At 41.0% G+C, this 27,934-nt stretch overlaps 1 protein-coding gene across 2 annotated transcripts in view; it reads right to left on the minus strand.

Moving 5' to 3' along the window:
* Positions 1-24,964, minus strand: part of pax2b (paired box 2b) — a 33,339-nt gene extending 8,375 nt beyond the window's left edge. For both annotated transcript variants that reach the window (XM_061708454.1, XM_061708455.1), the window contains exons 1-7: positions 24,439-24,964; positions 22,582-22,747; positions 21,985-22,182; positions 18,887-18,966; positions 18,654-18,773; positions 7,661-7,836; positions 4,442-4,556 (exon numbers count right to left, since the gene is read on the minus strand). In XM_061708454.1, the coding sequence (XP_061564438.1) occupies positions 4,442-4,556; positions 7,661-7,836; positions 18,654-18,773; positions 18,887-18,966; positions 21,985-22,182; positions 22,582-22,747; positions 24,439-24,481 (898 nt within the window). In that variant the 5' untranslated portion in view covers positions 24,482-24,964. The remainder of the gene's footprint in view (positions 1-4,441; positions 4,557-7,660; positions 7,837-18,653; positions 18,774-18,886; positions 18,967-21,984; positions 22,183-22,581; positions 22,748-24,438) is intronic.
* Positions 24,965-27,934: the final 2,970 nt, after the last annotated feature.

Below are 27,934 nucleotides of genomic sequence, written 5' to 3' on the forward strand. Positions count from 1 at the left end.
GTGTGTGTGTGTGTGTATGTGTGTGTGTGTGTGGACACTGGTCACTATTGTCTAACTGTCTCTGCAAACACTGACCCTATCTTTTCTTTGTCATTATGGCAGTAGCCACAGCTGTGTTGCATGTTGAGTAAAAGTAAATACTTTTATCTCTGCGTTAACCTCTGAAGCACATAATGACCAAAGGGTGCTCTTTAATTGTGCACCCTCAAGGCAACATATAATTGAATTCCTTAAAATATAGCTGAACTATGAGGAAATAAATTTACTCTACAGACAGTACCCACTAGTTCTGGGACATATTTTTCAGATTTTTTCCCCCTGTATATTTCTCTTATAGGATTGACAGTCTTGAGTCCATAAACAGGCTTAGCTTGTAAACTAAAGAGTGATGCTCCCACAAAAATTGATAGCATCAGTGAATGACTAGGAAACTGTGGTTAATTTGGGCTGGTCACTTCATCAATATTAGCCTTGATACGGATCCAGCGAATCAGATACGGGGATCAATACTTTCAACTTAACCCTCATTGCAAACTTCAGCCTTCATTCTGACCTTAAGTAGCATCAATAAGAGACACACTTTGCTTTGCTATGTTCAATACTCAGCGTTGTAGATTGGTAAAAGCAGATGCCACCGAGCACTACGGAGAACAGTTAACAAATGCATTCATAAGTGTGCATGCTGAGTGTTGCCACTATAACAGCCGGTGCCGAGTCCTGTTTTTGTACATTCACTTGGCAGTGACTGCCAGCAGCTCTGTGACTGTTGCTTTATGTCCCCTTTAAAGCCCTCTTTCAAAAGAGGGGCAGACTCGGAGAACTCTCTGTACAGCAATGATAGCCTCATTAGCTGCTTCCAAGCCTTTGTTGTTTTTTACAACAGAGATGTGTGTCCAGATTCTCATTAAAAGATGGGATTCTTTATATTGTCTCCTTTTCCTGTGACAGTCCCCTTAGATTGAACGCCAGCAAATCAAGCTATTTATTTTCCTCTGCCCCCTTTTTCTCTCCCCTGCGAGAATCAATTCAAAGATTTTTTTTTTTTTTTTTTTTTGTTGTTTGCTGTTCCAAACGCCTGTTGATTTCTGTCTTAATTTGAGAGGGGGCTCGCTGCAGTCACTGCTGAGCTGGGAATGCTATTTTTCTTGCAGCTGGTGTGAGTTGAAATATCTGACCGCAAACAGGACTCTTAGAGGTTCGAATGGGACACGATTATTTGAATGAGAACCAATGAAGTAAGGCATCTTAAAATGATTTACTTCTTGAAGAAGAAAAAAAAATGATATGACGAGATACACGCACAGTTCAGTTTCTTCAAACACCAGCAGAAAAAACCAGGGTGACCTTCTTTTTATTTGGCACACGAACAAAGTCATTTGTGAATGACTCTTTTGCTTGCAAGAGTATTAAATTTAGCATGACAGGGACACCTTCATGTATGCTACAACAACAACCGAAAATCTTTGACCTCCATTTTCTGGGCTATGTGCAGAATGTGGCAATTTATCACCAGCTAAAAAATCTCAGCACCCTAATTAATTACAACTAAGTAAAGAATGTTTGGAGAGCCAAATTGCTTTAATTCCCCAAACGCGGGCTGAAAGTCATTCATTATCAAATGTGTGCTCAAAGGTTAGTTTGCTTTTGTGAAGACGAAATGAGCATTAATTTCTGAGCCTGCGTTTCTCCCTGTGGGGAGACGGGTGGGTGGGGGTGGGGGGTGGGAGTCACAGGGCCGCACAACACGGCCGGGCAGGTTCGCTGTCTGCTCGCTGCTCACTGGACAAAGGTGGGTCTTGATACTTTTTTGTCTAGTTCATCCTGAGAGCTCTCAGCTCTCACCTTAACTGGATGTTTAATGTGCGAGACGAAGTTTTGTTTTTAATTATAACGAGAAAAAGATAAAGAAGAGAAGAGAAGCTGCTTCTTGAGGGAGAGAGAGGTGTCACTGACACAGGGACTTCAAGCCTTTCCGAGGCCTCGATTAACAAGCCCAGCAGGGAACGTGTTTAAATAGTAATCAGTTTGCCGAGTGAAGATGTGCTAAACTCCCACTGAAAGCTCAAGGGGATCTGCTCGCCACCTGAAGATGGCTCTTTAGTCTGATGCACTATCAAGAAAACAGGAGGGGTTTCTGACCACTTTCATGAAATGCAAAGAGTCTCTTCCGAAAATAGTGGACCACTGGCCACACTGAAGCCATCTCTCCATTTACGTCTCAAAATGCACACACAAACACAAAAAAAAAGCTCCTTCTTCCGCAATTCACAGATCAACCCGCAGCCCACACTATTAGAATTTAAAGCGGTTTGAATGAACAAGAATAAGAAGCTCTCGAGATGGAATCCATCTCATGAAGGGAATTCATCAAAGAAATTACTTCCCATATCAACAATAGAAATTACCTCACAATATGCAATTGTCCTTTCCACATATTCATGGAACCCTTTGGTGTTTTTATGGGGTAAGAGGGACTATTTAGCAGGTAATTCAGCTTTAATGTGAAGGATAGAGAAAAAAAAAACAGTTTTAATGGAAGTAGCTTCTTGCCTCTGAATTTCGATGATGGGCACAATGCTCTTAAATCCCTTTCTTATTTGAGCCTGCTCTGCAGGTACTTTTGAACCTTAATAGGATAAGCAAAGGACACAAAAGATTTCTATCTCTCACATCTTTCAGTTCACTGAGAATCCTGATCTATGGCAATGAGCACTTCATGAATAATTCATTTTAATAGATTATGCTAATTCCAGGGCATAAAATCAACAAGATCAATAGCTACAGCAGTTTTAATTGGCATTTCGAGAAAATATTCTAAGGATGAACGTAATCTCCGGTTCTTTTCCCCCCCGTAAAGACACAATTAATTTGAAATTGGATCTCAGCCTAAATGCTGCAGATAACATACTACTACTTTTTGCATGGCTTAAAATTCCTCTGGTAAGCTTATCGCTGGCAAGTAAACTGTAATACTCAGCCATTAGAGAGACCACACAGCTGAATATCGCCTATTATCCACACAAGCAGTCACTGAGGGAAAACCAAGCAGAGGAGCCACTAACCAAATAGTAATTACCAAGTGGAAGTCTGAATGGTGTTTGTTCCATTAATTTGACCTCCATTCACTTTATTTCTCTGCCTCCTGTGAGATCTAGAAAAAGGGCATGGAATAAACTTATTTGCTAATACAAAAGCAGGTCATGTGCTTCCCATATGCAAACACACTGACACACACACACTGACACACACACACGCACAGACTGACACACAAGGGGAAGACACTGAGCCCATCGTTCTGCCTCTACATGTCTCTTTGCACCTGTGAAGCAGTAAGGAGAGCTTTTTTTCTGCAGGGACCATCTAAAATATCCCAGGTGCAAACAAAGCTGCCTGCACAACCAGGCCTGCTTTCTACGTGGGGCCATCAGTGCACAAAGGACAAACACACACCTTTCTTCTCTGGAGGCCCTGCCTTTACAGGGGAAATCTACCTCCCACATATTAATGAGAAAAGAGCTCTTTCTTTTCTCATAAGACTGCTCAGCTATCATTTAAGAAGGAGGGCTGCTGCAATTTTCAATCACCCTGTCCTCCCCCCCACGCAGGACTCGTTGCCTTTGAAGGCCGCTACATAATTATATGAATTTTAATAAAAGCTCGGTATATTAATCTCCCGGCACCCGACAGTCATCGTAAACTTTCAGTAAACTTAACCTTCTTCTTGGTAATAACACTGCAACAACGGAACAATATTTCAATTAGCCAGGCAGTCATTAACTGTGACAAGGAGAGGAGACGGCAGAGGAGGGGGTGGGGGTGTAGGGGGGGGTTGGCAAAGAGAGGGAGCGCTAGCAGGGCGAAATAAATGATCATGGTGTTAGAGTTAGGCAGCAGAAATGCCAGACCGTATTTACCAAGGCACATTACTCGTGCTTTGAGACATACAAACTGTCTCCTGGCGGACAAATCGCAGGAGCAGTGCAGCAGCAGCAGCCAGCGAGCAGCCAGTCCTGCGCGGTGGTCTTTTTTTTTTCTTTCTTTTTTTTTTCCCCCCCCTCCCAAAGACCTTGCTCTAATGTACGTTCACATTTCTGATGTGCTGCCTGACACCCAAAGGTCCATGTCCAGAGGTGGCTGAAACAGCTCCCAATCTCTCTTATTGCCCTGCTTGCTCAGCAAAAACACAGACAGAAGAGAGCTGCTAAAGCTTTTATCACGTCATCGTACCACCTTTTCAGCTCAGAGTGCAATGGGATTAAAAAAAGTCTTCACACTTAACAATTTTTTTTTTTTTTTAAGTTTATTGTCATACATTTCATTTCTGTCTTAAGCAGGTTTAGCACAGACTTTGGTATTTGTTCATGGACATTGCTTAAACCCCCCCTCAGCTGAAGCTGTGGCTCGGCAGCATAAAGGCGTACTGTATGGCACTTGATCTTACCTACAGGGTAGCTTTGCGACACGCTGGGGCCCAGGTCTGGGTTGGCGCTAGAGGATAAACTGGGCTTGACTTCGTCCAGGCTGGAATTCAGGGCAGGGAGCGTGTACTCATTAGCCTGGGAAAAGGACAGTTGAATCATTACACAACCAAACAATACCTAGATGGAAATCCTCCTTTCTCCTCCTCCATTAAGCTCTTCACACAGTTTCTGTGTGAGCATAAATTTGTATGAGAGCATTGTGTGTGTGCTCATGCTGCAGGGTGGCAGTTCAACCATATCATGAATGTATTTTGGTATTGTCTGAAAGGAAGTGGGATTTTGAGATGAGTGAAAAGCCAAGGCGTCAGCTGGCCCTTTGTGCTTGACTGCAGTCCTACCCCTGATCAGCCAAGGGAGAAAAGCAGTTCTGCTTTGTTACAGACACACCATGAGGTCCTGTTTGGGAAACACCATTCCCTTTTTTTTTTTTCTTAACTTTTATTTTGGAGACCAAAGCACCTTTAATTTTCATCACCTCTCATATCTGAATACACTCACTTGTAAGTCACGCTTTTTTCTTCTTCTTTAACTTAGACCTGTTTAAGGGTTTTCCTCTGGTTAGGATTCAGATCAGATACTGACTTAAAGGGCCAGTACCCCTTAAATCCCAATAAAACAAAAACAAACAGAGAGTGAATGGAGAGTGATTGGTGCATGTGCTGTGTTTTTTTTTTTACTTTTTGGGCAAAAACAGAACCAAAATACCTTTTATTTCCATTTATATGATCACTTTTTAGTCTTGAAAAATGAATGCATGTAATAAAACACTATGATATATCCATTGATGCAATAATATCAATAACTTTTTCTGTAATGAACCAAATTAATAGTTTACAGGATTTGGTCCTGTATTGAAAAGTACTTAAATAATGTAACAGTTTCTGGAAATATCTAAATACTATAGTATAATAAGCAAAATGTGTCTTTTTGTGGTAGGAATAATGTGAACCTTTATTTTTTTTTTAAATATCACAGGATAAAAAAAACATTAATTCCAAACTTCCTCTTTGATGGTCATATTTTTTTTTTTTGGTACTATTCACAAAGAAGCTGATGGCAGATGTTAGCAGTTTTTTTTTAATGAGATGAGACTTCCGGAGTCTGAGTGTTGACAATGTTTGTCCATAACTCAGTGTGAGTGGCTCAGTGGGCTGCGCTCTCACAGGGGGACGCCTGTGACCCCGCTCTTGTCTGCTACTATCACAGATAAACTCTAATTGTCTGCTACAACTGTTCACTGGCACAATGTCGGATGTTTTCCTCTATTCTCGCGGGCTTCAGACGCCAAACAGACGTTTTATCATGCAGATAAAGGGCAGGAGGGGGAAAACTGAAAAGATAGGTCTGAAAAGGATGACCAAATGGCTAGCAGAAGTGTGGGAGGGGTGAATCCATTGGGTTTTGCATCTCCAGAATGGGTTTTTAATGCCCCGCAACAGAACCCAGACACTGGCTAATAAGGCCACATTTTCCAGGAGAAAAAAAAACCCCAAAACAAAAAAAAAAAAAAAAAAAAAAAACCCATGAGGGACCTATGAACGAGAAAGTGCTCTGATTAATATTGCAGTAAATTAAAGCTGATTTTTCTGGACCGTTTCTGGCCTCCTTTCTTTTTTCCTCACTTACTCTCCCCCTTTTCCAGTCTAACCCTTTTCCCCCTGCCTTTTAATACTCTCCTTGACGGTCTTTGTGATTGCAAGTCATTTCCAATTCGTTTTGGTATTGATCTTCCAGTAGAAATCAGTTTTGTAATTAGCTGCAAATTAGGCCCTCTTCTGGAGGTGAGGCCTGTCCCACTGATTTATCACCTGCGTAATTTGCCCCGATTGGAGAGAAATTAAAATGAACTCAATTAGGTGACTGCTTTTGCTTTATGGGTCTGGCTTGTAGTTTGGTGGGAGAAATTAATAGTCTCTTGTTGTTTAATAGTATAATGAAAGTAAATAAAGGTTATCCATTGTAATAAGCCCAGAGGTTTTAATAAGCAGTGGTTTCTGGCTGTCGTTCTGGTTTGGGGGGGGGGTTAGCTGTTTTCCCAAATGCCTCTTAATTTTTGAAATGAGGATGGATGGCAACTGTGGTGGCAATATCAAAACCTGGAATAAATGGAGGTCATTGTATACATTTATGTCATTACACTAAATGCTACTCTCAAGACGGAGCGAGTCTTCAAAGTGACGCGGATGAAAGTAGAACATAAAAAAGATCAGAAGCAGCAGTTGAATAACAGCAAAAGAATGAAGAAAAATCTGGATATTGATTAATTTCATGTTGCTTTACTGTTATCCTCAATTACAGTGGGTGCAAGGAATGTGTTTTTCATCACAAAATCAATAGTGTGTGGGAGTTTTCCTTGTGATGGCTGCAGCATTCTACACGGTTGGACTGTAATCCAGTCTTTAGTCATCTCAGACATTTGTTTATTTAGCTTTTGTTTATGGGTTTAGCTTGGGAATATTTTTGATAGATGTGTTTGTGTGTGTCTGAATATTTCACACTAGGGGTGTGCAAACAAGGGTACCTCACGATTCGATTCGATTTCGATTATTGGAGCTTCGATTCTTCGATTCTTCGATTATAACGATTGTCGATTCGATTCGATTATTGGTGCCACGATTCTTCGATTATTGTGATTTTTAATGCTTTTTCCATACAAGATTGATTTTGTCTTCATCTGTGGCTACATTTGTAAATAAATAGCCAATCAATTAACTCAGTTCCTCTAACAACACTCATTAAGTAAATAACAAGGTTTTTTGAACATTTGACATGTATTTTTCAAAGACACAAAATAATTTATTTTATGACTATGTAAACATTTGTTCTTTGACTTACTTAACTTTGACCAGGGAAAGCTGCACTTGCATGAGAGCCCCCTCTATTGAGCCTGCCATATTTCAAGTGAACAATAAGAAATTTGCATTCTTGAAAATGAAATGATTCAGCAGCTTATTCAGTCTGGAATCTGGATAGGATAACTTTAATTTGGAATCGATTAATTAAAAAAAAAATGTTTTTTTTTTTTAATTAATCGATTCCAAATCGTCACGTGATGCATAGCGATGCATCGACACATCGATGAATTGCACCCACATCTATTTCACACACATAAAAAAACCCTAGATGTTAAAAAAAAAAAGTGAAATAAAACCAGAGGTAACAGTTGTGGTGCTACTAACCTGTTCTGGTTTAATATGCTCCGGTGTGGGGAAGACATCAGGGTACGAGGGGCGTTCAAAGACCCGGTCCAACGCTTCCAGCTGCTGCTGGGTGAAGGCATCTGCCCTCAGGTGTTTCCGTAAACTCTCCACACTACCTTGAGAATCACTGTTTGGGCCAGAACCATCTGAACCATCTATAAGAAGAGAGAGCAACATTCGAGACACTGACCGCGGGAAGCTGGCCTTCACTTCAAGCTACAGTATGCACTTTATATTCTCCTCATGTATATTGTGTAGCACCTCTGTGGGGGGTTCTGAGGACAGAAAAGGATGGAGTGCAGGTTTTTCTTCACCTTAATGGATATGTGAGCCTCTGGCTACTGTGCTAATCCCCTCACAGAATTAACAGCATCATGATCTGAAAGCCCTCTGGTAATTGATGGATTACACTTGCTTGCAAAGATATATATTTGTAGCAAGTATGCGTACTGATGAAAACAGCAGCTCACCCATTATAGTATTTTTCTATTTTGTAAAAGCAAGAGTCTTTTTTAAAAAAAATCTTCTTTTATTCTATACAAAAAGATCAATGTTCACTGAAATCAAATGTTGTTTCTTAAAAGCAGAGTTTTCTCTTTCACAATTCGATGCTGCTTTCACCCTCTCTGAGCATGTGGTTCCATTTGGAAGCAGCAGCGGCTGCTGAATAAAATTGTACAGTCTAGTTCAATCATCCGGCTCTCCAAGAACAGGAATTTTCTCCTGACTCCTGACCTGATTGCTGGATTGTTGGGAGGAGGATGTCTTCGCGTTCCCTGTTTTGTGTAAACCGTTGAAACCTTCCCAAACCGTCCCTACACCCCCCTCCTCCCTCCTTCCTTCCACAGTCCCTCTCTGCCAGCCCCATCTTCCTCTCTTTGCTGCAGTGACTGTGTCTGTAGGTCTCCTCCCTGGACCCCAGAAAGCTTCAGCTCCCTTACAAATCTGTCATTCTAAATTTGCAGCAGATTATGTTCTCCCTTCACTGGGAGAGAAGTGATATATGATATGCAAGGCCCGCTATTGATTGCCTGATCTGGTGGCAAGAGGGAGCCGAAATGAACTTGAAATGAACATCATGCCTCAACTCATTGTGCGTATAATACTCTACTTAATCCCACATTTTTCTCTGCCATGGAATTCAATTGATCAATCATGTCTGTGTGATAGTACCATTTGGGAGGGTTATTGCCATTCTATTCTGCTGCTTGACCTTTTTTCACAGACTAAGGCCAGAGGATGAACCCGACTCTCTATAGCTGAAGAAGCTATAAAAGAGAATGTGAGGAGTGTGTGTGTGTGCGTATATGTGTGTGAGAGAGCAAGTGCAAGTATGTATGACCTGATATTGTGCTGAGGGCTGCAGAATAAGGAAGGTCTGCTGACATATGTAACTATTACTTATTTTAACTGCAGAGATACAGGTAGGATGTACACATCCACGTGAGCTCATAAAGGTGGATTTTGATTTTGTGAACAATATCAGCTTTTTCCATCAATTATATTAATTTTGAAGCAGAGTTAACAAAAAATCGTTCCACAAGGCTACCTCACAGTGAGAGAAAGTATGAGGTTGCACTTGAGCACCATTTATCTGGCAGTGTCATGCAAAATGTTGAAAATGTCCACAGTAGAAGAGCGAGCACATCACAATTTCAGTAAGTGCCCTACAATGCTATTCATTTAAATTCCAGACAAATCTGTCTGACAGCAAGAGTACAGGAGGAAACCGGGTGATGTATTGCATCATGAAACAACAAAGTCTGCAGGTCAATTCACTAAAGTAAAACCTGGTTCTTTGTTTTTTTAAATATCTCATTGTTATTCACAATATCTCTCTCATGCTGCCATTTCCTGTGCTTTTATATCAGGAGAAGATACTGTATAACTAAACATTTCTAAAATTGTTTTTTAATTCTCTAGAAATCACCAATACCTGCATACATGTGCTCTTACATAAAATAGCCCTGATAAACATTTATAACAATCAGCAGCTGAAAAAATCAGTTTCAAACTATCTCAATGTTGCAGAGTTTTTTTTTAAATTTATAGTATATTATATTTTTTATAAATCACAAATGCATGTGATATAAAATTTTGTCAGCTTCTTTCACTTTTCTTACAACAACAGAAATGTGCAATCTCAAGATTTTGCATGGTATTGTTTTAAATTTGTATTTCATTATTTGCTTTTCTCTAATTTTCTGTGTAAGGCAACTTTGCAGGACAAGGTGATAATGCTCTATTGGCTAGAAAACAATCCTGAGTATAGTTTATACGTGCATGTGATGACAGCGTTTTACATAGGAAATGGACTCGCTCTAAAGAGGAAGAAGACTGAAGTGAAGTTCATTTTTCCAACAGTCTGTGTTGTTACCATAGACTGTATAATGACTGGGAAACCCCTCAGTAACATCTCCCATAGGTTTTCTGGAGAGTGGTTTTGTGGCACCATGTTGTAAATGGGCAGAAGGCTGCTGAATGCTGCTGAGCTAAGCTCTGCAGCATGACAAGGAATGATGAGGAAGTGACGATTCCTAATTATACCTACATATTAAAAGTATTGCTTTATATTATTTTACCTGATATGGTGTGGAAGAAAAAAATAAATAAAAATCACTCCCCATTCAGTTATCATGGATGTGAAATCTAGCTATACAGACCAAAATCATTTTTTGAAACAGGCCATGAATATGTTTGGACATGGGAGTAAGTGGAGATTGACTCACTTTTGCAGTCAGTCCCCAGTGGTCAGTTGATGAACTACAACTTTTCTTATTTCCACATTGGCATCAATCCAGAAGTTAAATTGTTGGCCCTTTGTTGATGAGGCCTCATTTCAGCTTCTTTCAGCGCAAAAATGTTATGCAGAAATCAATTCATTGCTTAGTGAACTTACGAAATCTCATAAAATATAGAACATGTATCTCATTTGTTTCCCTTTCTATTGATATTTGATCTTCTTAAGAATTAGGGATGTCCCGATACCATTTTTTTCACACCGAGTACGAGTACGAGTATTTTAATTTGTGTACTCGCCGATACCGAGTACCGATCCGATACTTCTACCACAAAATAACTAGGCTAAAAATGCAATGAAAAATGCAATGAATTGGAAGACAGGTTTTATTTGCAACAGAAATTCAATTTTAAACAAAACTCGGCCAGCTAGGCTACATTGAGCTGTTACTTTTCTTTTATCCCTTTTATCCACGTACGCGTCAATCTCATGACATCACTGAGTGATTCTTTGGGAAAAATGTTTGTTTTTGCATGTTTTGTCCCATTTACACAGACTCAAACACACACAGTTTCTAATGGCCCTTTTGCACTAGTACCACCTCAGCTCGGTTCTACCCGTTGCGCTTTTGCATTAGGGCTGAGACGGGTAGAGCCGCTCCAAGCCGATACATTTTTCTGTAACCATTCGAGCGAGGTTCTATGCGGGCTGAGCCGGGACTATTTCTGGCGTCACCACCCTCCACGCCTCTGATTGGTCGGGGGGCGGGGCCGTCAAACGTTTGAATCAGGAAGCGGGAGTCAGCGCGAGGCGACTCGCGGCGATTTTATTATACAGCAAAATCGTCTGTTTGGTTATCCAACTCTGAGGTGCAGATGTTCATAAACCGTCGAGAAAATTAATAAAGGGATGTAGACGGGCTGTTTTTTTCTCAGCCGCTCCCGGCTCCAGCTGATTTCTCATCTGCGCCGACACAAACAAAGGTGCTGCGCAATCGAGTACGTCACAGCAGCTTCACCCCAACCCCCCCACTTCCCCCCTGCCTGTGCAAAAACACACGGGTGGAGCCGCGTCGAGCCGCGCCGGGCTGAAGCGAGACTAGTGGAAAAGTGCCATATGAGTTCATGGGCTTGTTCTAGTTCTGCCTGATTAAAAAATAAAAGTACAAAGGCTTGAAATTTTGTGCTACTTGTGCTTAATTTTTTTTTTATTCTGTTATTATTTTATTATTTATTAAAGTACTTGAATTTACTTTAAGATTAATTTAATTTAATTTAGCTATTCTTTATTTTTTATTTATTTTATTTATTTTATTTGCTTGAAGAGGATTATTTTGTACTTCAGACGTTACTCAACAGTTACTCAGTACTTGAGTAGTTTTTTCACCAAGTACTTTTTACTTTTACTCAAGTAATTATTTGGATGACTACTTTTTACTTCTACTTGAGTCATATTATTCTGAAGTAACAGTACTTTTACTTGAGTACAATTTTTGGCTACTCTACCCACCTCTGGAAACAACATAAACAATCAAATAGAATTTAAAAAACAGGCTAAATGAAATGATGTTACACACTCTTGTACAGTAGGTGGCGGTATGCACCTTAAAGCTGGTTGCGATCCGCCAATAAAACAGAGAAGAAGAAGACCATAAACAATCCCATTCTTACAGTCCGGTTATATAGAGTGCCGTTTCAGGCAAGATAGTGACAATTAATGTAAGTAGGACGTCAGCAGGGTGGACATATTTCAAAATAAGGGACGAGGACAGAAGCAAGACAGACTGCAGCGCGGCTAACACGGCTAATGCGGCTAATCGGCTAACCGGCTAACGCGGCTAATCGGCTAACGCAGGAAGCCGCTGCGCATGCTCAGCAGGCTCATTCATATGCAAATACAGTCATGAACTATTTTGCATTGCCCGTTTATGGTATGAAGTGGGCGTGTAGAGGGCGGGATATGAGGCAAATTCAGCTGCGCAAACTTCCAGCTGGACTGTGATTTATAAAGCGAACATTGCGTGCAAGTGTGCGTGCACAGGGTTTTATAAATCCGGATTTTTTTTGCGCCCGCCATTTTCGGCTTTTGGGTTTAAGTGCACTTTTAGTATGGATCCTACACACTTTTATAAATGAGGCCCCTGTACATACTTGTTCTGGACGCCAGGTGGCACGTTCGGTACTTCATACAGATTGACACAGGACAAGTGAGTGCATGCGAACTAAGTGGAGAAAAAAAAAAAAGCACCTCTGCACGCTAAATCTAAAAAACACAGCTAGCAGACAGTTAGGTTTAGCTTAGCAGAGCAAAACTCACGTAATCTGTCAAACAGCCGACATACAGACAATTTAAGACGGACAAACTGTGATGAAGCGATGTATTTTTAGCTAATTGTTTAATTATTCTTATAAGAGCATAACACAGCTGCTAAACAACAGCTTTGACTTTTCTTATGGTGACAGTTTAACGCAGTCAAATAAGTATTCAACATGTTTTCTGCGCAGCCACACGAATACTCCTCACCTTCTCCTGCTGTCCCTGTGTGTCACTTTATCAAACTCAATTGTTCTCTTTGCTACTTAAGCAGATAGAGTCATTAATTACCCTCCATCAGCTAGCCTCTGCCACAACATTTGATCGATACCCACCCACACCATATTTGTCATTCACCACAGTGGAATACACTTCCCACACACAAGTCAAACCATCCTGGGTCAACCCACGCACTCTTCCTCCCTCAAGCTGAGGACAGTCCCATATGCCCTCCTCGCTGCTGACAAATAAGCAGCACTTCAAGATTAATCTGGCATCATTTAGAGAATTTATGAAGCTGTGTGCTTACGATTCCTCAAGCATGCATCAAGTTTATTCCTTCTTAAACAGTTTCAAGACTGGCCTTGTAATAAGTACAACAGCATCATTGTTTTCATAAAATACATTTTTTTTTTAAATGTTTGAGTCACAAAGGCTACTTGTGAGTGTAAAGAAACATGATTCTTGTACATCAGAATGTCAGACTTAAACATCTGGCACAAGTTCTTGATTCTTCCTGTTTCATATCAGCTGTCAAAGTCAATATTTTTGAACCATAGCCACAGTTGTTTTGCCACGGTTAACATGAGCCGATTACTAAAAAAAAGTTTGAACTCAAGGGCTCGAGTAGGACTAGAAGGATGCCCGCTTGTGGTCAAGACTGAAAGAATAATTAGGATATGAATTACTTTCACTAACATTGAATCATTATTAGATAATACGCAGAAAAGCTGAGTTTTCGAATCTCAGCTATTGCAGCATTCACTAACATTTCTGATTATGATGTCACAAGTATTTCATGTTACAAATAAATATATAAATCTGATGGCTTTTTCAAGTGGTGTTCTGTGTACAAGAAGTATCTATAAGCATGTAACATCCCTACAGAAAAAACAAAAACATTATTTGGACAGTCCAAAATCAGCCCATCATCGAGCCGCGATAACCGTCTTTGACCACAATGGCTTTGCTGGTGTGTGTGTTACACGCTTGTCCCGCTCTGTGGTCATTTATTGATCATCGCTGGCACTGAGTGTATTCATCTTGACATCAGTCTGTATTAACACTCTGGTAACGAGGGAGCAGGATCTATCAGATCAGATAACCAGCTCTGTAAAGCAGACTCCTCTCTGCGGGATTGGCACCTACAGGTCACGACCCCCAGCAAGAGGCTTCAGCCAACACAACTCTGACGACTGCAAAGAGCCAGAGGGACTGCCCTCCAAACGAAAACAGAACAATAATCACAAATGAGGAGCAGACTGAGTAGCGCTTTTCTCTGAAAGCCTGTCTCAAATAGAGGAAGGGAGACATTTCAGAATAAAAGTTGAAAGTCTGTCATGCAGTGAAAATTGAGGTTCTTAGTTTTTGTCCGAGGTGCGGGGAGTTGAGCTGGCACCTTAAGGTCATGAAAGTCTCCCTCGGGAAAACACACTTTCTCTCTCTCCCTCCTCTGCCTTCATTCCCACTCGTTCTAGTTTTTCTTTAAATCATTTATCCTCATACAATATGGAGTAAATACCTGTTCCCTTAACATACTGCAATATATTTCACAATAATTCACCTCTATAATTTCCTGCCTGATTCAATTCGTGGCTAAATGGAATCAAATTAAAACTCATTTGCATCAATTTGGATGAACTCAGCTGTATTTTGGTTTTCTAATTGAATGTTTTGATTATGTAAACATTAATGTAATTTTGTCTCTGGAATGGATAATGTTTGTTCTGCCTCACCAAAGATCTGCTCGCGTTCATCAGGACTGGGCAATAAATTGTTCAGTAGATTGGGAGGAAATTAGTTGAAAACTATTCTTAAATCATCAATAAATTTAAAAAAATGTAATCTTTTATTCTCTTTTCTATACATATCCGATATAAATGAATCCTTGCCCCATGCTTGGGCTATAAGTGCCTAAAACCTACAAACTTGGTTATTACTTCAAAGACTGACCGAGTTTGGACAGCAGTGCTGTTAGTCTTTAATTTGCGCTGGCTTTAATATATTTATTAATTTAATCTGGATTGCTGCATTCTGATGCTGACATTTTGCTGTGCTCTGAGTTCTTGTGTTGTTTCCCCCTCTACACCCAAAGCAGATGCTGATGCACAGAGCAGGGTGTTGCGACGGCCCGCTCCATCACTCATCTCCATCCACACGCATCGCTTAAGTCCTCATGACGCACAGAGATGAGAAATAATTAATTCAACAACTACCGAAGCACAGAATCACATCCATTTCGACTGCCACTGGCTATTGTTGTTGGCTTTTGAAATATACGATGATCATCTTATCATGACACTTCTCTCCTGCCGTTACTGTCATAAATCATAAAGGAAAGCTCCAAAAAAATGCAAGGATAAGCCCAGAATGTGATGAATTATCTCCTGATCTGATTGTGCATTTTGTGAAACAACTTTTGAAGGACCACATCTTCATGTCCTCAAAATACCTATTTGCTTTCACACCTCAATTAATACAGAATGTGGTACCTTTTAACTTAAATATTCAAATGATGTTTTTATTTTCTTCTGAAAAAAGGAGCTTAAGCGCACTTTTCATCTTCTCTGAAGCGCACGGTGTTAAAAGTAGTGGGGGTGGTGGGTTGCAGCAGGGGTGAAGTGGGTCGCTGGCTTCTTGGATGTTAATACGTGAGGTAATAGCTTTTCTCTACAGGACTGCAAATTCTAATATATGTCAATTTGTAAGACGCACAGACAGCCGTGGTCACCGAAGACACCATCTCCAGAGGTCTCGCCCGTGCTTCCGGACTCTTGCCTGTCTGCAACAATGGCTGCCAAGTGTAACATGCTACTTTTAATTTGCAATAACATGTGACAATAGCAGATTAATGGCTCTTATGACACCTGTGTCCCTGAAACTCCTCTTTCCCAGACCCAGTGTACATAACGTGTGTCACACTACATTATCTCTACATCCCTCCTGTAATGGGGGGACTCTTTTTTTTAAGGGCATTGCTGACTTGGAAACTCAGGAGCCCTGACTGCTTGGCAGAGGGCCACGGCCAAAAACAAATACTCTGGGCCGCACAGCCAGTCCATTTCACCGGGACTTGTGTTGCAGTCAGCCTCCCCTCCTGAATTCTTCCCCTCTCTCTCCTTGCCTCATTTTTGTTCATGTTTCCAGCCCTAGATAATGACTGCTTGTGCCATAATAATCATGAGGCTTACCAACTTAAATAGGGCTCAGGAAAGCTACTGTGCTGTGAGGGAATTTAATCCAGGCATTAACCGACTATAGACTCTAGCCTACTGAGTGAAGCAAAACATGTCTGAATAGCAAACAAGGCATCACTGAAACAACACAACACTGTCACAGCAGCACCATTTTTTCTCTCTCCCAAATGTAACAATCTTAGATGAATAGATGAATTGCTTTGCTTAGATATAATGTTTAAAAGGAAAAAAAAGCAGTTATAGCATGTTTTAAGTGCTACTACAGCTCTTGGCGTTTTAACTGAAAATATTACATAAACGATCCGATTTGACACAAAGGAAAGATGTTTTTAAGAAATTATTTCCGTGCTGTGGGGATTTTTACAAAAAAAATAAGACATGGAAATATTGGCTCCATACGCCACAACTAACGACTGACTGGAGCTACAAACTTAACTCCGACATTAAACTAGTAATTGTTTTTGCGATACTTCAAATTAGGGCTGGGCGATTTTGGACAAAAATAAAATCCAGATTTTTTTCTCTGAAAACCCGATTTTCGATTTCGATTTTTTTGGTAAAACTACAAAAGACAATGGAATAATTAAAAAAAATATTTTATCTTTATTTTATATGTAAGAAAAATAGCAAACAAATTTCCCTATTGGGAATGAAGTGCAATTGAAAGATACTGTAAATCCTCCTTGAGTTTAGTAAAGTGACAACATTTACAATTTTCTTGACCAAACAAAGATGACTAGAAGAGCTCTGTCTGTAATGCAGCCAGCTGCAAAAGAGGAAAATCGATTTTCCGATTTTCCTTTTTTTAACATCGTCTTGATTAATAAATCCGATTTAGATTTAAAATCGATTAATCGCACAGCCCTACTTCAAATATACAAAAATCACGCTTAACGACTGCAGTACACCTCCTGAAAATGCGGTGTCACTGGAACGTTCAACTTCATCAGCAGCGAAATAATTAAATTCAGCTTTTTTGTTTGGTAAGAGAAGACAGCAACAGGAAAATGGTTTCTACAGGGTAACAGCCGAAGCAATATAGTATTCTTACAAACTGTAGCTCAAGGCAAGACATCGTTTCAGCAGCTGTGTGTGCGTTTGTGTGTGGCCGAGACCCGAGGTTTATGTTTGGGAAAGATAAAGTATCCGTGACCCTGTGGTTCCAGGTAGGCATCAGCAGGTAGAGAGTATATAAGAACCAAAGCTCCCCTGTCACTCTCAGTACAAGCCCTACTCTGACGCAAACACACCCCAGTGCACACACACTTACACACAGCTTTCTTCTCTTTCATCGTAATGCTGGCCGAGCACCTAAATCACAAGGATGGCAGCACATCAGGGGAATCATTTGAGACTGAATAGCCATAGAAACATGGCGCTGTCACCTAGAAGACCTCCACAAAACGGGGCCAGCTCTCCTTCTCACGCACACATACCTTATTCCTCTCCATAACCTTTAATACCTCTATGCCCTTCAGTAGCAATCTGCATAGAAATGTGTGCATTTTATCATTCAGTGACTAGACATTACACCCTGGTTAATATGAGAGGGTCCTAGAACGACGGAAAATGAACCCTGGAAAATACCAGACGTTTGCATTATGCCCCCACGATTGCATCTCTTACAGGGAAAGACTTGATTATGTCATTTGCCATGTCCACGTCATGCTGGTTTTTATATCTTTGCCAGGAAATCTACCTCTGACAGGTCATTAGTCATCCCTCCCTCCCCGCACGCACATAAAACATCAATTCCACTCAATATCCCACAAACCCCTGTGCTTCCCCAACGAACACCAGAACAAAGAAGACGCTATGTAAACTGCTGCCGTGTCCTGATTAGCTCTCATTCTGGAGAACTGCAGAAATAAGGCACTCATTCCCCACCCTGTTTGAGATAACTGCTCCTTTTCAGCAGCCACTCCATCCCTCCGTACCCATTCGCGCCGCGTAACACGAGTGCATCTGTTTAGCTATTCTCATCAGCTTCTTATGTAGTGACATTAAGGAAGCGTATTGCTTACAGAACCAATAATCTATATCGCCTCAGGCCTCCTTATATCCACTAACAGCAGCAGAAGTGGAGCCACTTTTGATAGGGAGGGAGAGGGAAAAAAAAAAGCTTTTCCACAGAGCTATAGCCTCTTTCTTGACTGACCTGGGTGGTTGGCTACATCATCTTGACATGTAATTATCTAAAGCCCTTTAATCACTTCCATAAAGATTAATTGCAGGAGACAACAGCGGAGGTCGTGTCTTCAAATCAAAAGACTCGTTGACAGGTTGACACAGCAGTGTAACAGAGTTCAGACTAAGGTGTTTTATAAGGGTCATCTAGTGGAACTGAAGCAGGTTTAATGCTGTAATTGCAAGTTCAGCAAAAAATGGGATAAAATAAATAAATAAAGCATAAAGAAGCTACTTCCTTTTAGTCTTTTAGATTTTACGCCATGTTTTTTTTTCCTTTAAAAAAAAAAAAAACAAAAAAAAACCCCTCTCTTACCGTCATCTCTTTTCCTCTTTTCACCATTGGATCGTGGAATACCCAGAATCCCATTGATGGAGTAGGATCCTGCAGGGTCGTTGGAAGCGCTGGTTACAGGTGGAGATGCTGTGCTTGGTACTGAGAGAAAAACAGAAGAAAAAACAAAGGAAATCAACCACCATCTCATATTTTACAATCAATGTAATCATTCATATCCGGTGAGTCTGTGATGTTCTGCCCTTGAGTTTTACCGATTGTATGGCCGGGTGCTGACAGTGATGACCCATCAGGAGACGGGTGGAAAGGCTGCTGGACTTTTGTTCTGATAATCCTGAGGAACAAAGGAAAAGCGGCCGTCACCATCGCTTCTCTGAGATCAGTTCCACTTCTTGAAGATCTCCACGCTACTCCACCAAATTTGAATATCACAACAAGGAACCGTGCAGATACTGCGGGATTAAGATATCAAATCCGACTCATATACACAAGAAAGGATGTGGTCAGTGGTTCCACGGTAAAAGGTGAGGTCGGGGAGAAAAGTCTTCACTGCACTTTTGGTCTGAGTGATCTTGCAAACAAAGCATGAAATCACATCAATTCACCTCAATGATCAGCTTCACTGGCTCTACCTGGCCCACACTAATCAGCAGCACCCCCTCCCTCCCTCCCTCCCCCCGCACACTGTAGAGGGGGTCTGGCCGGGCCCCGACCGCAGCCCTGTAGCAGCCCTTTGCTTCCCGGATCAAAAGGACCCAGTAGTCCCCATGTGCCAATGTGGATGAGGTTGTATTGATCCCGGCTCAGGGAGAAAAAGTTGGGGATTAGTCACACGGGCAAACAGATGCAAATAGAAAGCTATAAATTATATGTGACAGGAAAGCAATAGTTCCTTATTGCCTTGCACAAGCTTACGCCAGCATTAGATTCCTTTAATCTGAATGACACCTGGGGGGGAAAGGGAGCTGTCACAATAATTTGTAAACTTTAAAACTATTCATCGTGCATGCCACGGGAGCTACTTAAGAGAGATCTGCTGAGGACCACGAACCTTTAGCTTCAGATTTTTTCTCTTTTGTCCTCCATATTTCAGGATGTGGAGATTCTATTATCCAGAAGCACGTTAGGGGTTTTCTTTCTTTTAGATATTGATGTTACTGTGGGAGCCAGAAGGCACCAATGAAATAAATCTGACAATGTCACAAATAAAAAAGCAAACAAAACTCCCTTCGGCAAAGCCACCTAACAACATGCCTTCTCAGAGAGCACATATTGATGTTTTAATTTTTTTCACTTTCCCCCATAACAGTTATTCGACCCCTTGACTTGTGTGTGCAACATAAATTCAAAGAGTTTATTTGGTATCCATGTTCTTCATATTGAATAAGCAATTTGGGTGAATGAATTAATGACCTGGCTGTTTCTGAAAATCCCCTGAAGAGATATTAAAATTGCTTTACTTCTGAATCAATAATATTGAGCACCATCGAGGACCTTTTTTTTTCTTTTTTTTTTATATATATACACATCTTGTAGCAAGTGTTGGTTGTGGTGGCCTGGTGTGCGGTACAACACTATCTCTGTAGCATTTAATAATACATGCAGGGGGAGAGGTGTTTAAATCAAGCATCCTCTTTTATCAACAGTCCTGAGGTCAGACTGTCTGCCACAGAAACCCACAACTGGCCCCAGTCAGAAGCATCCAAGTGGAAAAGACTTCGGCTCCATGTTGTGTGTGTGTGTGTGTGTGTGTGTGTGTGTGTGTGTGTGTGTGTGTGTGTGTGTGTGTGTGTGTGTGTGTGTGTGTGTGTGTGTGTGTGTGTGTGTTTGTTTTTCTTCTATGTTCAGCCTTGTTTAAGCACCTGGACTGAACACCTCTGTTGCTATTGATTTATGTTTTTATTCTTTAATTCTAGGAGAACTTAATCATTATAGTGCACTGATTTTCAAACCATGAGGATGTTTTCATGTAATGGTTCTCAAATCCGTTAGAAATGCAAAAACAAACTACATTAAAAAAAATTTGCTTGAGGTAAATCAAAACAAATGCTTGTATCTTCTTTTTTTCTGAATGGTTCAATAAGTGTGTGTGTGTGTGTGTGTGTGTGTGTGTGTGTGAGAGAGAGAGAGTATGTGTGTAATGTGTATTTGTCTGGGACTGGATTACAGAGCAAGACAATGAAATCTTTCATTTCATTCACTAAAAAGGGGAAGATATTCAGCTTTAAACCATAATAGAAACTCAAAGCTCTCATATTTGACTGATAGAATTACAGCTCTTTGTGTTCACAATTCAATTTCCCACATAAACAAAGACACATAAGGCCAACCCCCCCGACCTTCCTCCACAAAATAGCCAGCTTTAATTGGAATTGAAAAACTTTATAGGGCTCTTTTAATGATATTAATGTACATTTTGAATTTATCACATACATGTGTCTGAGCCTCCTTAAATGGGGCTTTTTAAGCAGCCACGAAGCATGAAATGAATTTTCTTCAGCCTTTTCTCTATTTAAAAGATGTCTTGTGTGGAGCTGTCCACGCTCTCCCATCAGCTCATTAAAATGTAATGCTGATGCTGGCTCTATGGAACAGTGCCTCTTAACCAAAGTTCATCACCAGGGATCTCTGGTGGTGCTGCTGCTGCTGGTGGGATGAGGGGGTGAGTGGGAGAAGGGATCTGTCAGTGTTTGCTTTTTCTTTTTAAAGAAAAGTAAATATTTCTGATTTAAAATAAGATGTAATCTGAAATTAAATAATATATAAATAAAGATATATATATAAAAAAATATACAATTCATTTAAAAAATACCCACTACATCATAAATGCATATTGCATACACAGAAATATCAGTTGGAATTTTCATGGAATTGTGTCATAATCCATCACATAATTTACGACCTTATTCCAGTTTTAGGATAAGCAACATCTTATAGTGGTTAAAACAGTCAGCATTGCTGTGTCTGTGCAGCAACTCCAGCAGATTAAATGTGCTAAAGAAAATTGGCCTGCTTTATAGCGCCACGGGATCTGGTCACCGAATATTGATCGGTTTTCTTCTCGACAGATTCACTCAGTCTGGATGTACTGCTGATTGTTGAGGGAGTTCGCTGTGAAAGATTGAATTGCACCTCTGAGACCGCAGGCTGCAGCCGCGGCGCGCCGGCCCGCGCAAAGTTGCTCCAACAATATTCTGCTGCATGTGGGTGGCTGCGCGCAGGGCGCAGATATGGCTGCGGAGTTCAACCACTTTCCATTTGCGCTCGTCATTACAGCGTTCTAATAACATTACACGTACAAAAACAGTAAGCACGCCGTAATATACATGGTCTATCTTTAAATGCCCCTTACCTGTTAATGGACGAGACGCTAGGGACAGTGTCGTTGTCACACACGCCCTCAGCCAGCAGCCTGTCTCTGATCTCCCAGGCAAACATTGTGGGATTTTGTCTCTTGTAGTCTGCGATTTTGTCCACCACTTTTGGGGTGGCCACTTTAGGTTTAGACCCCCCAATCACACCTGGTTTGATGCTACCAGTCTCGTAGTATCTGCAAAAAAATACACTCTCAAATTTTATTTACAAATATCGGCCTTAAAAACCCGCACAAGTTGAAGAACCACTTTTTCTTTTCAAATATCTGTGTCGCATCCGCACAAACAATACAGCCCACAATATTACAGTGAAATGCAGAAAAAATGCGTGGATGAAGACTACTCCTTAGTTAATTATGTTAGTGCGCAATTGCGCACACAGGAAACGGGACTAAAGTCCTCTAGCGTGTCTGTTTTGTCAAAGTAACGCACATGAATATTTTAGGATGACAAATATATCATTAACCATGTAAAAAAAATCAAGCAAAAGCAAATCTGCTAATTCCCCGCTCTAGTTAATGGCTCTGTGTTTTCTGTTTTGCAGAGTCTACCTTGGCCGGAGAGTCTGGACCCACCTTCCCAGGATCTTGCTGACGCAGCCGTGGCTGACCCGCAGTTGTCGGGAAATATCGCAGGGCCGGACGCCCTGGTGGGCCAGCTCCACGATCCGCTGCCTCACCACGTCCGGGAGGGGTCTGCCGTTCACAAACACCCCGCCGAGCTGGTTCACACCTCCGTGCCCTACGTGGGACACAACAGCAGAAAACGCGCACACGTAACATTACATAAAGTCGTAAGAGAGGACGTTGCAGGTGGGTTTCTTTATGAGTTGTAAAACGGAGAAGGGGAGGGGGACGTCATAGAAAATAAATAACAGCGCTCACTTCCATACCTGTCTCCCTTAAACAGGTGGATTCATATGCATTTGTATTGAAGAGGGCTCGTGTACATGAAATGCTCCTTTTAAACTAATTTATCTCAGTAAAATATATATGAAATCCTATATATTAAAACAAGTTTTCAGTTCCATCAAGGTTCTGTATTTCATATAAAAAACACAATAACCAAATACAAATGTTTAGTGAAGCATCAGTTTTCATCTTTCATAATTTTTCCATAATTTCTTTTTTTTAAACAATTATGGAATCCATCTAGACCAGAAATGTTGTGATTGAGGAGTGTGATTGAAGTCATACACGATGTAATTAAAAAAGACACACACGCACAGACAAACCATTTACATAGATGAGTATCCAAGCATGGAAATGAGGTCTTTTGACAAACATTTAAAAAAATGTATGGGAATTAGTCTTACTAACTGGTCATATGCACAGTACTGCTTTTGTACTCACTTATTTTAAAATATAGAAATTATTCCTCAAAATTAGCCTATTATATAGAAATCATCTACTAAAATTAGATTATCATGAAGTTTAAAAGAATAATTGCCTTATTCACAGTCACAATTCAGAAATATTGTTGTATGTATGTATATATATATATATATATATATATATATATATATATATATATATATATATATATATATATATATATATATATATATATATGCATTTTATTATATATTTAAGTTTATACACATTAACTTGTGCTCCAATTTTCCCATGAAGTCCTAGACCAATGCAGGAGTGTGGCAGAAATGTATTTCCTGAAATATTCTCAACAAATGTGACTTAATAAGACAATTGAGCACCTTTGGGTTTTTTTTTCCTCACATGTCTAAGCCTGTATTATCTTAGCAGCTCCACGGTTCAAGTTGGCTATTAAATTACCAGCTCCTTCATTTTCCCTGTGTTTTAAATAATTTATTGGACTTTGATTCCTTATATTACGTATTATTCAGTAAACGAAAAGGGAATCAATTATTGATACACATTTACCGGAGAAAAAAGTAAAGCACACTGTATGGGACTTTTGTTTGTCTGCTGTTGGTAGATAATTTGAATAATGGATGTGTAACTAATGTGTCTTGACTTATTAGGCCTAAACACACATAAGGACACACGTGTACACGCACACAAGCGTACACACTGCGCGGGAAGCTTCAGGGTGATGCACGTGTAAATTGGAGGGCACCTGCTAAAGCATGGTCTTTGTTTACAAGTTTAATTTCTGCACGCCGGCAATGTGTTATGTTATTTCACGTTATGTTATCTATGAGTATTTCACAAAGTAGAATTTTATACCTACAATGATTTTATGAAATATTAAATTTTTTAACTATTAGGTCACTATCAGTCCACATTTCTCTGTTTACTATGCTTGTAATGGACATTTCCATTCAAAAATTGCTCATCTCTGCAGAGAGCCGTGCTGAAATGTGCAGTAATAAAATATTTTCTCCTTATTTTTTTTCATCCGCATGCACGCAAAAGCTGCAGTGGCCAAGAAACTCGGGTTGTGCTACTTACGGTGCATCGCTGTGAAGGGGTCTGCTTTGCAGTGAATATCCATTGGATAGCAAAGGAAAGACAGATAATCAACTGAAGTCGCCGTTTCGCCTTCCTGTCAAGGGGTGAAATTGTGAAGAAAAAAAGGTGCTTCTACTCGATGGAGGGACTTAGTTTGCCCCCTCCACCCCCCGCTTCAGCAGCCGATTTGATGGCAACTTCTTCCCCCTCCAAAGTTGCCCCGCTGTTTCGTTCAGCAGTCCGGTCCGTGCGCGCAGGGCTGGCAGGTGCGCAGCATGACCGGAGCACCGCACCAGTTTATCGGTATGTTTTCAAAAACCCGCGGAGGTGACCAGAGATAATTCTCACAAGATGCCAGCGTTGGGGGAGAAAAAAATAAATAAATACAAATAAAAGAATATGAATGTTCCAGCTTGCAGAGCCCGGTACTATCTCCTCAGTCCTGGTTGGCCTTGATTCACGCGTCAAACCGGCGGGGAGAGAGAGAGACACACGCGGCGGGTTTTCTTGGATGCGTCGGGCTGGATCTTTGGAGCTGGGAATGAAGCCTCTGTCTGTGTCTGTGGTTCTAAAAGCTGCAACCCTCCCCTCCTCCCCCCTCTCCTCCCCTCTGCAGACCCCCCTTTTGCTTAGGCTATATGGATGAGTTGTCAGACAAAGGCAATAGATGCCAACACTTTGTGATTCGCCTTCGCGAAAAAAAAAAGAGAAAAAGAAAACATGGGGGTCCAAATAAGGAGGTCTCTGGGTCTGACACGCCAGGGGCAAGAAAGGGAGGAAGATAAATAAGGAATACAGTCTGAGTTAACAATATGAGTTTATCACACATTATAACAGCTTTGAATTCTATTTTTATATTATGGATGAAAAAACATTTAGTTTTTTTTTTGTTTGTTTCTGAAATTTGAATGGGCTCACATATGGGACATGAGAACACCTGTGTCTTTTAATGCCCACTTTTAAATCTAGATTCTTTAAATTTCGTCTTTTAATTCAGTCATTTTTTTAATTATATTTTTTTCTAATAATTCATCTCAATCTCGGCCTTCGAGCGCAAAGTATAGGCCAAATATATTTAGTCCCAGATATTATTTCTTGGTGTAATTTGATGAAGAAAACGCTGAGAACGGTTATGTAGGTTAAATGCAGATGTATTGACCTTTATTACAGGCAGCTGATGCTGCGATGATTGCGCTGGAGCAAACTGGGAGCTCAGCGGTGGACGGTGGGAGGTGAAGGCGCACTTCACCGCCGCGCGCTCTCTGTAGATGGCGCTCTATAGTTTCTCAAATGAGAAAGCGGCTCTAAAAGTGTTTTTTTTTTTTAAGTAAAAGTTTGGACGCACTTGAAAACTCAGGGGTAGAAATGTTTTTGAAGGAAAATTATTTCGGGGTAGAAAGATTGGTGATGTCTTTCACCTGCAGGAGTTGGTATAAAGGCTGTATGAGTTTCAGTTTTAAACTTCTTTAGTTTGCAGACGTTTGTGACATAAACTCTTTTTGATTCAGCAAAGTTTCAATAAATATTTACAGAATCTCTTTTATATAAAAGAAATATAGCAATTAACTCAACAATGTCAATACATGAGACCGAGTGTTTGAAAGGAAACTAAAGGATGAGGAAAAATAACAAATAATAAAATGCGAAAACTGCATCTACACTTAAATAAATAAATAGATAATAACAATTATAATAAAGAGCTCGGAAGTTGTTTGGCCATATTTCGGGTCGGTTGTGGGTATGGCGGGTTGGATTGGGGAGGGGATCTCCTCGGGGCAGTCGGCAGCATCTCGCGCGCTGCCTCCTGGTCAGGTTAGGGGATGATTTCTCTTTTTTGTTACCGTTTTTGGAGAGAGCTTCTGGTACAATATGTAGCACTATAGGCTGTAATTTCACACCCGGCTGCACATTTCCCTTAAAGCTACACCCCACCCCCTCCCCCCTCCTTCGCCTCCTCCTATAAGACCCCCCCACCACCACCACCACCACCAGCACCAGCACCATCACCTTGGTCGCCCACTCCCCCAGTTTCCTACCCCCCCCCCCCCCCCCCCCCCCCCCCCATTCCCTCCCTCTCCCCCCTCTATCCCTCTCTGCGCCCCAACGTTTGACCCTCCACCCATCCCCAACGCGAATGCAAAAATTAAGCAGAAGGAGAAAGAGGGAGACATTTTTTTTTCTTTCTGGATCACAAATGAATGGCCTGTGTTTGCGTGCCTACTTTGTTTGGCTTATGTCGGAGCAGCACGTGTGCGCTGGCGCGGCGCTCTCTCTGGAGCAAGAGGGCCGCTTTCATTCAAGAGCCGCACCACGGGGTTAGAGAGCTCCTCAAAGGCCTTTCAGAATGAAGCTAGACAACAGGACAAATTAATGAATTACCCCCCCACGTTTTACCTTACATACATGGCCAATGAAGTTATATATGCTGCACTGCAGTTTCAGGAAGAAAAATAAAAGTTATAAGCAATGAATGCCACATCCCCAGACTCACAGATGCAGCGTTCGTGACGATGCCGCTGTGTCAAGAGTTTGCAAAAATGTTTTTGGAGCCTGTGTGCACCCATTAAGAGAGGTGTAATGTATTGACAGAGAGCAATTTATCTTTTGCCCCGCTTCCTAATGGCCTGTGCAGAGGAGAGGAGAGAGGTGGCATGGAGGAGGAGGAGAAGGAGGAGGAGAGGGAAGAAGGAACACCGATGGTCCAGCAGCTCCACCCGCCGAACATCAGCGCGCACTTTCAGGGAGCCGTGCTGGAGGACGATCACGGCGTCTGAAAGGTGCTGGAGAAGTTTTTTTTTTTCTTTGTCACATCAGCCTCCTCTCTTCTTGCTTTTCCTGCGCAGGCTGCTAGTTGATTGTGTCGCGTTAGTCCGACGTCACCAATCGATGCGCGCTTCCCCGCAGAGGAGAGAGTTCAATATCAATCCCATAGCGGATTTAGAGGAGAAGCCTGTCAGGAAATGTAAGGTGATTTAGATACATTCCGGAGTCTTTACACATTCTCTCAGCTTGACATTTGTTTGAAAAAAAAAAAAAAACTAAGATTATTTTCTGCATGTTTAAACAAATGATTAAATAAAACTTAGTGGCCGATAGTGTGTTCATATACAAGTGTCGACTTAATTGTGGCAAATACGTGTGGTATTTGTCCAGGAAACATGCATAAATTAGTGATAGTAATAATAGCATTATGATTTGACAAACAGAAGAAGATTTCAGAAGTTCCGCCTCAGCCTCCTCACATTTTTCCTCCTTCATGATAAAGGTCCCTCCAACCCGAACTGGATGTTGGATTACTTCACCGTGTCCCGCGGGCTCCTGCGGGCGCACTAAACTCCGGGCTGGGTGTTGCTGAACAGATGGAGCATCAGTTCAGTTCCCTCCTAGATACCGTGAAAGATTGATTTTGCACTTGCTTTTAATTGTGTCCATAATTAATTGGATCATTACAACTATTTTGCATTGATTCAGCCGTTTGGACGTAAAAATAGGGCTT

This window comes from Cololabis saira, chromosome 19 (genome assembly GCF_033807715.1).
Source record: "Cololabis saira isolate AMF1-May2022 chromosome 19, fColSai1.1, whole genome shotgun sequence".
Lineage (NCBI taxonomy): Eukaryota > Metazoa > Chordata > Actinopteri > Beloniformes > Belonidae > Cololabis > Cololabis saira.